Raw genomic sequence first — 14,218 nt, 5'->3', positions numbered from 1 at the left:
AAGGGGGTGTGGGAGGGGCTCCAGTGAGCACGTGACCGCTGACGTGCCAGCCCTTCGCCAAACCACCGCGCCGCTCGCGCTGAGCCTCCTTGCGGGACCGCCCCTCTGAGCCGCACTAGCCAGTGAGAGCCGTGGAGTGTAACGCGACTGGTTTCCTTGGGAACGCGGGCGGGGGGAGGAGGTTGCCTAGCAACCGGGAGATGCTAAGAGACCCCCCAGCCAAGCAGTTAGCAAAAGTGCATTCCCAGAGCTCAGGGAACCAGTGTTGAGGAACTGAACTGAAGAGGCCAACTCTTTAGAGGCTTCCTGACCTCAACCCAATCACCATGACATCTCCCCTGTGCTGGGCAGCCGCCACTGTCGTGACTAGCCAGGAGCAAGTTTCAGCGCCCTCTTCCAAAGGCAAGGGCAGTAAGGTTCAGGGCCACAGAGGCAAGGCTTTGGGCCGGGCACAGGCCTGGCCTGCACAACGTCTCAAGGCGGGAACCTCCTACCATTCGGTGAAGTCTTCTGTGCACGCACAGGTGCTCGAGTTACAGAGGAAAATCCAGCTGTTAGGTAAGATGGCACAGTAGAATCACGGATCAAGAGTGTCCGTCCACCCGGCCTTCTGAGTAGGCACCATGTGGCAGGTGTTTTACCAGCGCGAACCTAGGTGACTGACGTGTAGATGCAACCCTCAAACGTGTTCATGCTTCTTACCCTTCTCTCACATTTCATGGGAATTTTACCTCTTCCGATGTGCATGTGTGTGGGTGAAAAGCACAGATTCTAGACTTCATTTTTCTTATTTAACTTTATTTATTTATTATTTCGTTTTGAATGTCTGAGGACCGAGTAAAGTACTCTCAGAAACCAGGAGACTGCAGTGGGTCTCTTGTAGCTGTACTTACGGGTGTTAAAAGCTGACCAGTGTGGGAGCTGGAGACTGACCTTAGGCCCTCTGCAGGACCAGCAAATGCTCTTAACCACTGAGCCGTCTATCCAGTGAAATTTTATTTTATTGGTTTTTGGTTATTTTGAAACTGGGTTACTCTATGTATTCCTGGCTGTCCTGAAACTTGCTCTGTAGACCAGGCTGGCCTTGAACTTAGAAATCTGCCTACCTCTGACTTTGATGGTTGGGATTTAAGGTTTGTGCCACTATGCCCAGCTTCTCTAGCCCAATATTTATTTATTCATTTATTTATTTATCTATCTACCTATCTATTTATTCATTCATTCATTTATTATTTTTGAGAGTTGGTCTCATGTGGCCCAGGCTGACTTGAACTCTAAGATACCTAACTCCACTTCTTGAGTTATAGGCTTGTGCCACCATGCCTGGATTATGAGGTGCTGAGGCTGGGACCCAGGGCTTCATGCACGCTATTCAAGCACTTTACTGAGTTGTATCTCCAGCCCCGGGGAAGTTTGTTTCTCTTGAGTTTGAATCTTAGCTCTGCATAGTACTTGTTAGCTCTTGGAGAACTATCTAATCATATCCCGTTTTTCCATCTACAAAATGGGCATAGTAACCTCATAATGTAGTACTTGAAACCCATAAGATGCTCAAAATCGTGCACATTGTTACAAAGTAGAAAGTGAAAACTAGTGGCTTCCATCCAGGGAAATAATTCTGCCCTTCCCAGAGACCACTGAGCAAAGTCTGCAGACTTTTTTGGCTGTCATATATTTGAGTATGGGGGACTACTACTTGTTTTTTGTTTTTTGTTTTTTGTTTTTTAAGCAGAGGCCAAAAGGAGGCTTTACATGTTATAAGGCCTAATACAGCCCCACAGCAAATAACTATCAAGACCAAATATTGATTATGCCAGCATTTGGAAAACCCTTGTATATTGTTACTTTTATTGTTAAGATGTAATCTTAAACTGGGCTGTGGTGTCGCACACCTTTAATCCTGGTGTTCTGGAGACAGAGGCAGATAGATCTCTATGAGTTGAAGGCCAGCCTGGTCTACAAAGTGAGATCCAGGATAGCCAGGGCTACACAGAGAAACCCTATCTCAAACCCCCCCCACCCCACCCCCAGCCAAAAAATGAGTTAATCTTACAGGCTGGGTGTAGTGGTGCATGACTTTAATCCCAAGACAGAGGCAGGTAGATCTGTGCATTTGAGTTCAGTCTGGTCTACATATGGAGTTCCGGGCCAGCATGTGTGATGTGTGTGTGTGTGTGTGTGTGTGTGTGTGTGTGTATTCAAAGCCAGATAAGGTAGCAAACATCTGTAATCCTAGAATTTGGGAGGCAGGAAGATTAGGAGTGCAAGGTCAACCTTGAGTATGCAGCAAGTCCAAACCCAGCCAGGGCTGGGACTCGAACTTAGGCCCTATATGTGCTAGACAAGCACTGTGGCACTTAACTGAGCCTCACTGAGCTTAATGTGCTTTTAGTTCAAAAATATTGTAACATATGCCAGGTGTGGTAGCATGCACCTCTAAACTGCAGCACTTGGAAGGCTGAGGCTAGATGACTGTCATGATTTTGAGGATATTATGGGGTATCTAGTGAGCTAAAAGCTAACCTGGGCTACAGAGTAAGACCCTGCTTAAAGAGAGAGAGAGAGAGAGAGAGAGAGAGAGAGAGAGAGAGAAGAAAGACCAAGGAAATGTAGGTCAGCAAGATGTCTCAACAGATAAGGATGCTTGCTTCAAAGCCTGACAACCTGAGTTTGTTCCCTGGGACCTTGACTTTCTGATCCTCCTGCCTCTGCCTTCCTCATGCTAAGAGAGTAAAGCACCAGCACACCACCTGTTTTTTGGGTGCTAGGGATTGATACTATCATCCATAATAAAAGAAATTTATGGGTTGGAGAGAAATTTTGTTGTTGTTGTTGTTGTTGTTGTTGGTTGGTTGTTTGGTTTGGTTGGTTTTGTTGGTTGGTTGGTTTGGTTCAAGACAAGGTCTCTCAGTGTAGCCTTAGCTACCTGGGAACTTGCAGTGTAGACTTGGCTGGCCTTGAATTCAGAAGTCGGCCTGCCGAGGTCTCCTGAGTGTTGAGATTAAAGCAGTGTGCCACCACACTGGTTGGTTTATTCATTTATTTGTTCTGCTTGAGATCAGACCCAGTGCCTCATAAAGCTAGGCTAGGCATGAGCTACAGCCATAGCCAAATGTGTGTGCCTGGTGCCTTTGGAGGTCTGAAGAGGGCATCAGGTCCCCTGGAACTGAAGTTACAGACTATTGGGGGCTGCCTCGTGGGAGCTGGAGTCAAACCCTGGTAGGGCTGTCCTTTTAACCACGGGTGGGCCAAATCTCCAGCCTCTGGTTTGGCTTTTGGTTTGGTTGAGTTGTTTGCTTGTTTGTTTCAAGACAGGGTTTCTCTGTGTAACAGCTCTGGCTGTCCTAGAACTCGCTCTGTAGACCAGGCTGGCCTCGAACTCACAGAGATCCACCTGCCTCTGCCTCCCGAGTGCTGGGATTAAAGGCGTGCGCCACCACCTTCCAGCTTTGTTTTTGTTTTGGTTTGGTTTGGTTTGGAGCTGAGGATCGAACCCAGGGCCTTGTGCTTGCTAGGCAAGTGCTCTACCACTGAGCTAAATCCTCAACCCCTTGTTTTGTTTTTTGGAAACAGGATCTCACCCTGGCTAGCCTGTAACTCACAGAACTCTGCCTCCCAAGGGCACCACCATACCTATTTAGTTCATATGATTTTGACCGATATGGAATACTTATACATGTTGATGGGATACAGGGTGTTATCTTCGTAGATTGTATCATAACTAGATTATGTTATTTGGCATTTGCATCATCAGACATTGCTTGATGTTACTGTGAAGGGCATACAATCCTTTGTATAGGTATTTGGCAACACATGAGAAGTTTTATACTATTACTACTCTACTGTACCTTAGGGCATTAGAATCGATCCCCTGCACCAGTTATATGTCCTCTCTCCACCACCAGCCACCATAATACTGTTGACTGGGCTTGATGGTGCACACCAGGCTAGCCTGAGCTACATACTAAGACCCTATTTAAAGAGATCAAACAAAAAATTGTTTGCAAAAGGTCTTGAGTGCCAGGAATGATGGGACACACCTATCATCTCAAAACTTGGGGCTAGGAAGATCAGGAGTTCAAGGCCACCCTTGGCTACATAGTGAGTTCCAAAGCAGCCTGGGCTATAAGAGACTTTCTTTGAGAAAAGCAAGACTAAAGGGTGATGATGGTGAGAGATGACTGAGAAGTTGAAAGTGCTTGCTTCAGAATTCTCAAGACCAGGGTTGGGGATTTAGCTCAGTGGTAGAGCACTTGCCTAGCAAGTGCAAGGCCCTGGGTTCGATCCTCAGCTAAAAAAAAAAAAAAAAAAAAATCTCAAGTCCAGAGCTTCAACTCTAGGACCCACATAAAAAGCTGATCCTGTAAGAGACTCTGCCTCCAAGAGGAATGAGTAGAGGACTAGAGAGGTGCCTCGGCAGTTAAGTCTACATAATGCTCTTGCAGAGGACACAAGTTCAGTTCCCAGCACCCATTCCAGCAGCTCCCCACCACCTCTAGTTCCACCAGCTCTAGGGGACCTAATGCCATCTTCTGGCCTCTGCAGACAATGCACACATATGCACGCACACACACTTAAAAATTTTTAAGAATTTTTTTGTTGTTGTTTTTTTGTTTTTTCGAGACTGGGTTTCTCTGTATAGCTTTGTGCCTTTCCTGGATCTCGCTCTGTAGACCAGGCTGGCCTCGATCTCACAGAGATCCTCCTGCCTCTGCCTCCAGAGTACTGTGATTAAAGACGTGCGCCACCACTGCCCGGCTAAGAATTTATTTTTAATAATGAATATGTATTTGTCTGGGGGGGGGAGATGTACACACAAGTGCAGGTGTCCAGGGAGACCAGAAGAGGAATTCTGACCCCCTGGAACTGGAGTACAGGCAGTTATGAGCTACCATGTGGGTCCTCTGCAAGAAGAGTACTGGATCTTAACCTGCTGAGCCATCTCTCTCCAGCCTCCAAAATAAAATCATTTAAAAAGAGAAAAGAATGCGCCAAGGGTGATAGGGAGACACCCGATGTCTTTCTGGCTTCCAAGCGCATGGACGCATGAGCCTGCCCACATACATGTGTGGGCATACTCACACAAGAATGTGCACTTCTCCCTCTTCTTAAGTAAAGGAGGTATGGGGCTGTAGCTAAGCTGGGAGGGTACTTGCCTGGCATGTTCTGACCCTGTTCTGCACAGCCTGAGTGGGATGGGACTCCACATCTGCAATCCCAGCACTTGGGAGAAGGAGGGAAGAGAAGCAAGAAATCAAGGCCAGCCTTGGCTTTATGATGAGTTTGTGGCCAGCCTGGGCTACAAGGAACCCTATCTCAAAACAAAAACAAAACAAACAAAACCCCACCACCACCACCAAATAGGTCTCTTCTCTGGGAAGTGCCATTCACCTACCCAGTGACAATGGCCCCTGTCTGCCCCAGAGGGTGACCGGAAGGCCTTTTATGAGAGCTCCCAATGGAACATGAAGAAGAACCAAGACACCATCAACCAGCTCCAGGAGGAGACCAAGGCTCTCCGCATGCAGCTAAAAGACATGCTTCAGGTGAGGGTGGGTGAGTGGAAGGCTTGGGGGGAAACAAGGGACCTGAGGAAATGACTGGGCTCCTCTCCTTGCCAGGGAGATTCTAAAGTGGTCCAGGCAATCATTCAGGAATGGAAATCAGAGAAGCCGTACCTGAAGAACAGGACTTGTGAGGTTAGCCCCCATCTCCATCCCCCTTCATTTCCTCCACACCAACTTCCTGTCTCCAGGCTTTCTCCAAACCAGCTGCTGATCATTTATTCACTCAATGGAAAAAAATGAACACTTCTTTTTGTATATATGCAGTCTCGGTGCCTCAGCACGTGTATGGAGGCCAGACAGCAACTCTTGGGAGTTGGTTCTCTCGTACCATGTGGGTTTCAGTGAGGGACTCAGACCACCAGGCATAGCACTCAGTACCTTTACCAATGGAGCCATCTTGCCGGTCTATCAGTGAAATGTTTATGACACACTGACTTTGTGTTGGACTCAATGTTTTTCTTTTCTTTTCTTTCTTTCTTTCTTCCTTTCTTTCTTTCTTCCTTCCTTCCTTTCTAATTTTAATTTTTTTTTGACCCAGTGTTACTGTTGGTGGCATTTGATGATAAAGCAAAGTGAGCCCTTTCAAGAAGGTGTGTCCTGGTGGAAGACTGACAGGTGTTGAGTTTAGGGGTGCATGCCTCCATTCTGAGCACAGAGAGGCTGAGGAAGGAGGAGCAAGAGTTCAAGGCCAGCCTGGGCTGCATAGTGAGACCTGAAACCCTGGGTTGTGGCAGTAGGTTTCTGGAGAGAGGGCTCGGTAGTTAATAGAGCATACTGCTCTTGCAGAGGAGCCAAGCTGGATTTCAAGCACCCATTTGAGGCTGCTCACAACTGGCTGTAACTCTGGTACCTAATCTCATGTCTTTGCCTATGAGGGCACTGCACACATTTGCACATACCCACATTCATACACATAATTAAATATGAAATATATCTTTAAAAAGGAAGGAGGGCCGGGTGTTGGTGGTGCACGCCTTTAATCCCAGCACTTAGGAGGAAGAGCCAGGCAGATCTCTGTGAGTTTGAGGCCAGCCTGGGCTACCAAGTGAGTTCCAGGAAAGGCGCAAAGCTACACAGAGAAACCCTGTCTTGAAAAACCAAAATAAATAAATAAATAAATAAATAAATAAGAAGGACTGGTGGCACCATCTTTAATCCCAGCACTCTGGAGGCAGAGGCAGATGGATCTCTAAGTTCCAGGCCAGCCTGGTCTACAGAGCAAGTTCCAGGACAATCAGGACTGTCACACAGAGAAACCCTGCCTCAGGGTGGGGAAAAAAGAAAGAAAGCAAAAGAGGGGCAGAGAAGCTGGGTGCTGAGACCAAGGGCTAAAACTGGGAGACTAAAAAAGATGTGAAATAACAAGACACTGCTTGTTTCTCCCGTTCTGATTAGCCCTTATATGAGGGGGGGGGTCCTGATTGGGCTTGTATCTTGCCTCCTACTGGACAGCTTCCTCCCACTGGACAGCTTCCTTCCCACTGGACAGCTTCCTCCCACTGGACAGCCTCCTCCCACTGGACAGCTTCCTCCCACTGGACAGCTTCCTTCCCACTGGACAGCTTCCTCCCACTGGACAGCCTTCCTTCCCACTGGACAGCTTCCTCCCACTGGACAGCCTTCCTCCCACTGGACAGCTTTCTCCCACTGGACAGCCTCCTCCCACTGGACAGCTTCCTTCCCACTGGACAGCTTCCTCCCCCTGGATAGCCTTCCTCCCACTGGACAGTTTCCTCCCACTGGACAGCCTTCCTTCCCACTGGACAGCTTCCTCCCACTGGACAGCTTCCTCCCCACTGGACAGCTTCCTCCCACTGGACAGCTTCCTTCCTACTGGACAGCTTCCTTCCCACTGGACAGCCTCCTACCCACTGGACAGCTTCCTGCAGCTGCTCCCCTTTCTAGATGGCCAGAGAGACAGTCTAGTGTTGTCTCCCTGGACACTCTCACAGCAGCCAAGTTTATTGATTTTGAGGCCACCACAGTTGGTGTGGCCAGAGCAGAGTCTGGCATTGGAATAGTGTTTGGCAGCTTGATTATTGGTGATGCCACGAACCTGTCTTTCATGGAGCAGCTCCTCTCCTGTGCCATTTTGGGTCTTGCCCCTGTCTGAGGCCACAGGGCTCTTCTCTTTAGTGATCCCTTCCTCATCCTCTCATGTGAGGCTCTGTGGGGTCACTCAGCTGACTACATGTCAGCCCCAGTGCTGCTGTGTGCTCAGCTTTACAGTTGGGTGGGGGAAGGAAAAAGATCCTTAAATCTTTAAAACTCTAGGCACTGGAGGTTGAAGCAGTGGTTTAGAGCACAGAACACCTGGGTGCAATTCCCAGAACCCACATGCTGCTCACAACTGTCTGTAAGTCCAGCTACAAGGGATCCGATGCTCTCTTCTGGCCTCCTAGGGCATCAGACACAAATGATGCCCAGATACACATGCAACAACACACCACTACACTTAAAAATGAAATAACATTTTAAAATGTGAAACTGTGACAGGAGATGAACTAGGCAGCTGGGAAGGTGGCTCAGACGGTGGTAAGCTTGCTGTGTTGGCATAAGGCCTAGTCCCAGACCCCATATAAAAATCGGAATGTGGACTGTCAAGATGGTCCAACATGCCAAAGTGCTTATTGCCAAGCCCGGTGAACTGAGTTTGATCTCTGAGCCCAAATGGTATAAGGGAAGAACCAATTACCTCCAACAAGTTGTCTTCTGACCTGGACATGTGCACCTCCACACATAGAAAAGGAAATAAAAACAATGGAGGGCCATGTGTGGTTGTGAGCACCTGCTATCCCAGCACTGAGAACTGAAGAGAAGACGATCCTCCAAGCTCTGAAGTCTATGAGCAGCTAGCTTTAAGTTCAGTGAGAGACCATGTCTCAATCAGAAAGTTGGAAAACAGTAGAAAAAGATACTAGACATTGATCTCTGGCCTCTGTTTACCTGGGTGCGTGCGCGCGCGCGCGCACACACACACACACACACACACACACACACACGGAGAAGCTGAAGGTGCAGCTCAGCAGGCAGACTGCTTCCCTAGCATACATGAAGCCAAAGCCCTAGTTAATCCCCAGGGCCTCATTAAATGGGGTGCAATGGTACACCAACATGATCCTAACATTTGGGAGGTGGAGGCAGAAGGACCAGAAGTCCAAGTTTGTCTCTGGCTGGATACAGAATTTGAAGCCAGCTCAGACTACATAAAACCATCCATGTCTTTAAAAAAAAAAAAAAAGGAACCTGGTGGTGGTGCACGCCTTTAATCCCAGCACTTGGGAGGCAGAGGCAGGCGGATCTCTGTGAGTTCGAGGCCAGCCTGGTCTACAAAGCGAGTTCCACGACAGGATCCAAAGCTACACAGCTACACAGAGAAACCTTGTCTCGAAAAACCAAAAATAAAATAAAATAATAAATGTAAAAGAGACCTGGGACTATAGCTCACAGGTATAGCCACTGTCCAGCTGTGCAAGGCCCAAATCCTCCTATGTGCACATGCACACACACATGGACAGAAAAAAAAAAATGGCTGTCAAGGAGACCAGAGAGAACCAGGACTCAAGGGTCTGGTGTGGGCAAGCTGAGGTTCTGCTCTCTGGCCTCCCCTGCAGCAGGCCCTGGAGTACCTGGAGCACCAGCTGAGGGAGAAGGTGAACCAGCTGAATGCCTTGCGACACCAGGTGACACTGCGGCAGAAGCAGCTGGAGGAGCTGCGGCTGCAGCACAGCCTGCGCCAGCTGGAGATGGCAGAGGCACAGGACAGCAACACAGAGGCGGCCAAGGTGGGGCTCGCTGAGGGCTGCAGGGGTCTGGGGGGAGGCGTGCGTGGTGGGGAGGGACCCCAGCCCAGCCTGCTGTCCTCCTAGACCATGCGCAATCTGGAGAACCGGCTGGAGAAGGCCAGGATGAAGGCGGAGGAGGCAGAGCACATTACCAACGTGTACCTGCAGCTCAAGTCTTACCTCCAGGTAGGGATGCTGGGGAGAGAGAGGTAGGTGAGGAGGGCAGACCTGGCCAGGGGCAGCAGTCACAAGCTTTCCCTCTCTCCACGTGCCAGGAGGAAAGTCTCAACTTGGAGAACAGGCTGGACTTCATGGAGGCTGAGGTGGTAAAGACCAAGCATGAGGTGGTGGAGCTGAAGGTGGTGAATCAAGAGGCGCTGAACGCCCGGGACCTCGCCAAGGTACCGTCTGCCGGCCCCGGGGCGGAGTAGGGGCAGGGGTCCTGCACAGCTGCCATTGTTATATGGCTTTTCCAGGGGAGGCAGTACTAACCACAGCCAGGTGCATTGATGCATGCCTTAAATACCAGTGCTCGGAGGCAGAGGCAGGAGGATCTCTGTGAGTTCCAGGCCAGCCTGGTCTACATAGAGAGTTCCAGGACAGTCAGGGCTACACAGTTAAACAACAACAACAACAACAGAACATCCTCCAAAGTCCAGCTTGGAGAAAAATAAGTTTATTGGGCTTCCTTACAGAGCATGGGTGAGGGGTTACTGATGTGCAAGCTGCGTCCGTCTCCAGAGTTCCACTCATAAGTCTCCTCACCCAGCCATTGAGACCTGGGGGGAGGCCTTGTGAATCTTGTTTCTTAAGCCTTGTAAGTTTCATGCACTTCCTGAGTCTTGAGCCTCCCTCTTCCTCTAGGAGGGAGTGTTTCAATTCAAAGGCTCAGGGGATTCTAGTCAGAATTGAGTTGTCTGTAAGTCTTTCCCAGCAATCGGGACTGCTGCTGTGTCGCCTGGGGTCCGTTGCTCCACTTCTACCCATGGATAGATGCCTGATGCCCTCTGCCCTCCCTCCAGAACCAGCTGCAGTATCTGGAGGAGACCGCCATCCGAGACCGTAAGAAGCGCGAACACTACATAACCGACTGCAAGAAGCGGGTGGAAGAGAAGAGGCTTCAGACCGAGCGCATGGAGCGCAAGGTGCGCACACCTTAGGGTGCGGGCTTCACAGCCCAAACCCGGCGGGTCTCAAGCCTCTGCTTTGCACCCACATCCCGACCTAGAGCCTTCCCTACCCTCACATTCGTCCTAACCCCGCCCCTTCCTGATGCGCACAATCTCACCTCAGCCTCCTTTCCTGTCTGATTCATCCTTCCCCATTTAACCTAGCCCCCTGTGTTCTAAATCTGCCTGGGGCTCTAGCCCACCCCTTTCTGGAGGCTCCTCCTTCTATGACCCCGCCTCCTTGCCCTGGTACAGAGGCCCCCTTTCTTACTTCTGCCGGGATAACCGTACTTAGTTCCAAGACTCTGCCCTGTTCCCCACAATTTAAGCCAAACCGGACCCTCTCCTAGCCTCTGCCCTAAGCCCTTATCTGGAGCTGACTTTGATGGTAGCCTTGACTGTCTGTCCCTCACCCTCAAGCAGACGCAGCGAGAGCACATACTGCTGCAGTCAGAAGACACCATCCAGGACTACCAGCGGCACAAGGAGGAGGAGCTGAAGCAGCGCTGGAGCATGTACCAGATGGAAGTGATGTTCGGCAAGGTCAAGGACGCCACCGGAGTGGCGGAATCACATGTGAGTGCCTCCGGCCAGCACCTGAGCCAGAAAAGGTTCCTCTTCCCTTAAAGGTGTCCTCTCCTGCCCTGCTCCACCTCGGGCAGAGCTGTCCACATCAGCCCTCACTTCCTTCCCTTCTGCTGACTGCTTTGCATGTCAGTTCTGGGAGTTTTATCTGTCAGGTTCTGTTTCTCAGATCATCACTGTGTGGAATGATCTAGGATACAGTAGACTGCCCAGTACCGCCCCTAACGGTGGAATCCGGGCCCTGCTCTGTGAGTCACTTGTTAGAAGCCATGCTGTCTTCCCAGACCCTGTGTGTCTCCCTCCAGTGCCTGATCCTGCTTTAGAACACTGACCGCTGCTGCCCCCCCCCAATTAGTTTCTCCAGTTTGGGTTCTCTGCACCCAGCTACTCCTCAAAAGGGGTTAATCCCCAGGCTATCCTGGCTCTGACCTGTGAGGTCAGCTGTAGAGCCATTTACCAGTTCGAGGCCCCCCTTCAGGGCCCCAAGCTGGTGAGATGGCTTAGTGGGTAAAGATGATCGCTCCCAAGCCTGACAACTTGAGTTCCATCCCCGGGCCCTGTGTAGTGGACAGTGAGAGCAGACTCTTCCAAGTCTGAAATCCACATGGGTGCTGCACCCCAGAGGCAAGTGTCTTTGTGCTATTGGGCCAGATACCCAGTCAGAACTTGCTGGCACAGTGGTTTTGAAAGCGGTTGTGTTCACCACTCGGCTGCCTCCCGCATGCTGATTTTAGCTGACTCAAATGTAAGCAGGAAAAGACGTAGGGGAAAGTACAGCCTTGAAACGGCCAGGAGACTGACCAGCACGGTCCTCACACTCGGCTGTGTGACGCTGGCAGTCAGACTGCCCTCGAGTCTCCCTTGACCCAGGCTCTGACCAGGGATGGGTGGCCCGCAGGCGGTGGTGCGAAGGTTCCTGGCGCAGGACGAGACCTTTACGCAGTTGGAGAATCTCAAGAAGGACAACGAGCAGACGTTGGTGAAGTTGAAGGAGGAGAGGGAGCGGCTCCAGAGCGAGCTGGAGAACCTCAAGTACTCAGGGGACGCCACACTGGTTAGGTGAGGCTCAGTCAGTGGCTGAGGGAGGCCTGGGGGGCGCTCGAGTCAGCCGCCTGTGGCTACTGAACCTCCCGGCTCCCGGCAGCCAGCAGAGGCATCGCGACAAGATGCAGGAGACACTCAAGACGGAGGAGCAGCGGCGCAACAACACCCAGGAACAACTGGATCGCACCTTGCGAACTTTGGAGTTGGCCAAGGACTGCTTGGAGCATCTGACCAACAAACTGAGTCATGTGACAGTGGTAGGCCCCGCCCTGGTAAAGGTCTACCCTAGTGATGCTCCACCCCTAATGGCCACCATCCCTGGGAGGTTCCACCGCCGAAAGCCCCACCCGGTCCTGGCAAGCCCTGCCCTCGCCCGCCCAGAGCTCCGGAGCAGTTGGAGTAAAGGTGCCTCACAAGTCATAGGATCCCAGCCCTGTCTCCTTCCCAGAACGCGTGGCTCCGTTTAAGGAAGAAAATTCCACGCCACATATCACTGTCCGGTCCCACATTCCTTGGGAAGTCCTCTTTCCATAGCCTCAAACTGACTCCATGCGTAAAACCAACCATCCCCGACAACCCGAAACTTAAGCAGCGCTCCAGCGGTGGTGCAGCCCCTGGCGAAGAAAGTCCCACCCTCTCTGCAAGAGCGCCATTTCTGTAGAAAGCCATCCTCACAATGGCCTAGTTCGTGTTATTAATCTCAAAGACCTCTATCCTTTGTAAAGCTCAAGTCCAAAGGCTCCGCCTTCAAGGCAAGGCTTTTATTTTAGAGGACCCGCCTGTGGGTGGACCCTATCTCAAAGCTCTCCCCTCCCTGGGAAAAGCCCCACTCGTGGGTGAAGCCTGTCCCTTCCCAGGGACCCTGCATCTCTCAGCTCACTTGGCCGGTCCCCACTGCAGGATGATAGCCTTTTGGCAGGAAAGAAGTTAGACCCGGATGCAGAGGACTACGTGTCCAATCTGCTGATCGTTTTTGAGGAAAAACTGCTGAAACTGCAGGGGCAGCTAGAGAGCCACGACGTGCCAGAGATGCTGCGACACATCACAGAGCGCGAGGTGCACCAACAGCTGCCGGCAGGGATCAAGGCTAGGGGAAGGGTGGAACACCAGAGGGCAGGCTGAACAAGTGGGGACTGAGGGGGAGCTTCATATTTAAAAAAAAAAAAAAAGAGAGAGGTGGGGACCGGGTGGACGCCAGATGGCAGGACTGGAGAACCTGGCATGGATGACTCTGGAGAGGCCTATGGGCAGGGCCTCAGAGACCGGGCAGTAGGCTGGAGTGACAGTGTAGGCCTGCTGGGAAAGAGAGGGCAGCAGAGTGGGCAGTGATCTCACCTAGAATTCGGGCGTTATCTTGAGGTAGGCGGGAGGAGCAGAGCTTCACTGCGGTCCCCACACCTCTCTCCTGCCTCTTGTAGTTCCTGAGCACGTTAGAAGGAAGACTGCCCCTTTACAATACCCGCATCGCCCTGCCGGTCTCCACCCCCAAGGACAAGTTCTTTGGTCAGTGCGCGCCAAAGGGGGATGGATGAGAGGGCACGAGGTGGCCTTAGGTCAAGGCCAAGGGGAGGAGCATGGTGTGGTAAAGTCTGGGAAGGGGAGCAGAAACGATCTCTTACCCTCCCCACGCATCATGCCTCTGTGCAGACGAAGAGGAGAGTGAGGAGGACGACCGTGATGTGGTGACCCGCACTGCCTTCAAGCTCCGTTCCCAGAAGTTAATCGAAGCCCGCAGCAAGAAGCGCAGTAGGTCGCGCAGGTCCTAGACTCGCAGTCACGTCCCATCGGACGCCTCCAGGGAGCCCTCCGACCCTCTGGGCCCACTTACCGCGTGGGAGGAGCCCGTGAGGCTCCTTCAAGGGCTGAAGGAGGCTCGAGCAGGGAGCACCGCTGGCCAGCAGCGCCCGGAGGAGAGCAAAGGCCGAGCCATAAGTTCCCACAGTAAATCTCTCAAGTCGGGTTAGAGCCCGCCTCAGAATCGCGCAATAAAGGTCACTGACCAACCCCCTGGGTATTCACCTCTTCTTGACCCTGCACCGCCCCCAAATGGCTGACCCCACAAAATGCA

General features: G+C 51.4%; 1 protein-coding gene across 2 annotated transcripts; it reads left to right on the top strand.

The window, feature by feature from the left end:
• The first annotated feature begins 66 nt into the window (after nucleotides 1-66).
• Nucleotides 67-14,155, top strand: Odad3 (outer dynein arm docking complex subunit 3). Of its 2 annotated transcripts, none has more exons than XM_036193489.1 (13): nucleotides 67-558; nucleotides 5,425-5,546; nucleotides 5,622-5,699; nucleotides 9,182-9,352; nucleotides 9,437-9,538; nucleotides 9,628-9,753; nucleotides 10,375-10,497; nucleotides 10,945-11,097; nucleotides 12,005-12,165; nucleotides 12,251-12,407; nucleotides 13,051-13,206; nucleotides 13,569-13,653; nucleotides 13,798-14,155. In XM_036193489.1, the coding sequence occupies exons 1-13, from the start codon at nucleotides 327-329 to the stop codon at nucleotides 13,914-13,916; spliced, it is 1,785 nt and encodes a 594-aa protein (XP_036049382.1). In that variant the 5' UTR covers nucleotides 67-326; the 3' UTR covers nucleotides 13,917-14,155. The 2 variants fall into 2 exon arrangements, with proteins under 2 accessions (XP_036049382.1, XP_036049381.1); XM_036193488.1 differs by having other exon boundaries at nucleotides 10,942-11,097.
• Nucleotides 14,156-14,218: the final 63 nt, after the last annotated feature.

This window comes from Onychomys torridus, chromosome 7, assembly GCF_903995425.1.
Source record: "Onychomys torridus chromosome 7, mOncTor1.1, whole genome shotgun sequence".
NCBI classification, from domain to species: Eukaryota; Metazoa; Chordata; class Mammalia; order Rodentia; family Cricetidae; genus Onychomys; species Onychomys torridus.
The sequence above is the reverse complement of the archived record's forward strand: the minus strand, read 5'-3'. Positions and strand labels throughout refer to the sequence as shown.

Coding starts and splice junctions, on each gene's coding strand:
- Odad3 (XM_036193488.1), top strand. CDS start 327: ATGACATCTCCCCTGTGCTGGGCAGCCGCCACTGTCGTGACTAGCCAG. Junction 9,754..10,374: donor ACGCCCGGGACCTCGCCAAG/GTACCGTCTGCC, acceptor CCCTCCCTCCAG/AACCAGCTGCAGTATCTGGA. Junction 12,166..12,250: donor GGGGACGCCACACTGGTTAG/GTGAGGCTCAGT, acceptor GGCTCCCGGCAG/CCAGCAGAGGCATCGCGACA.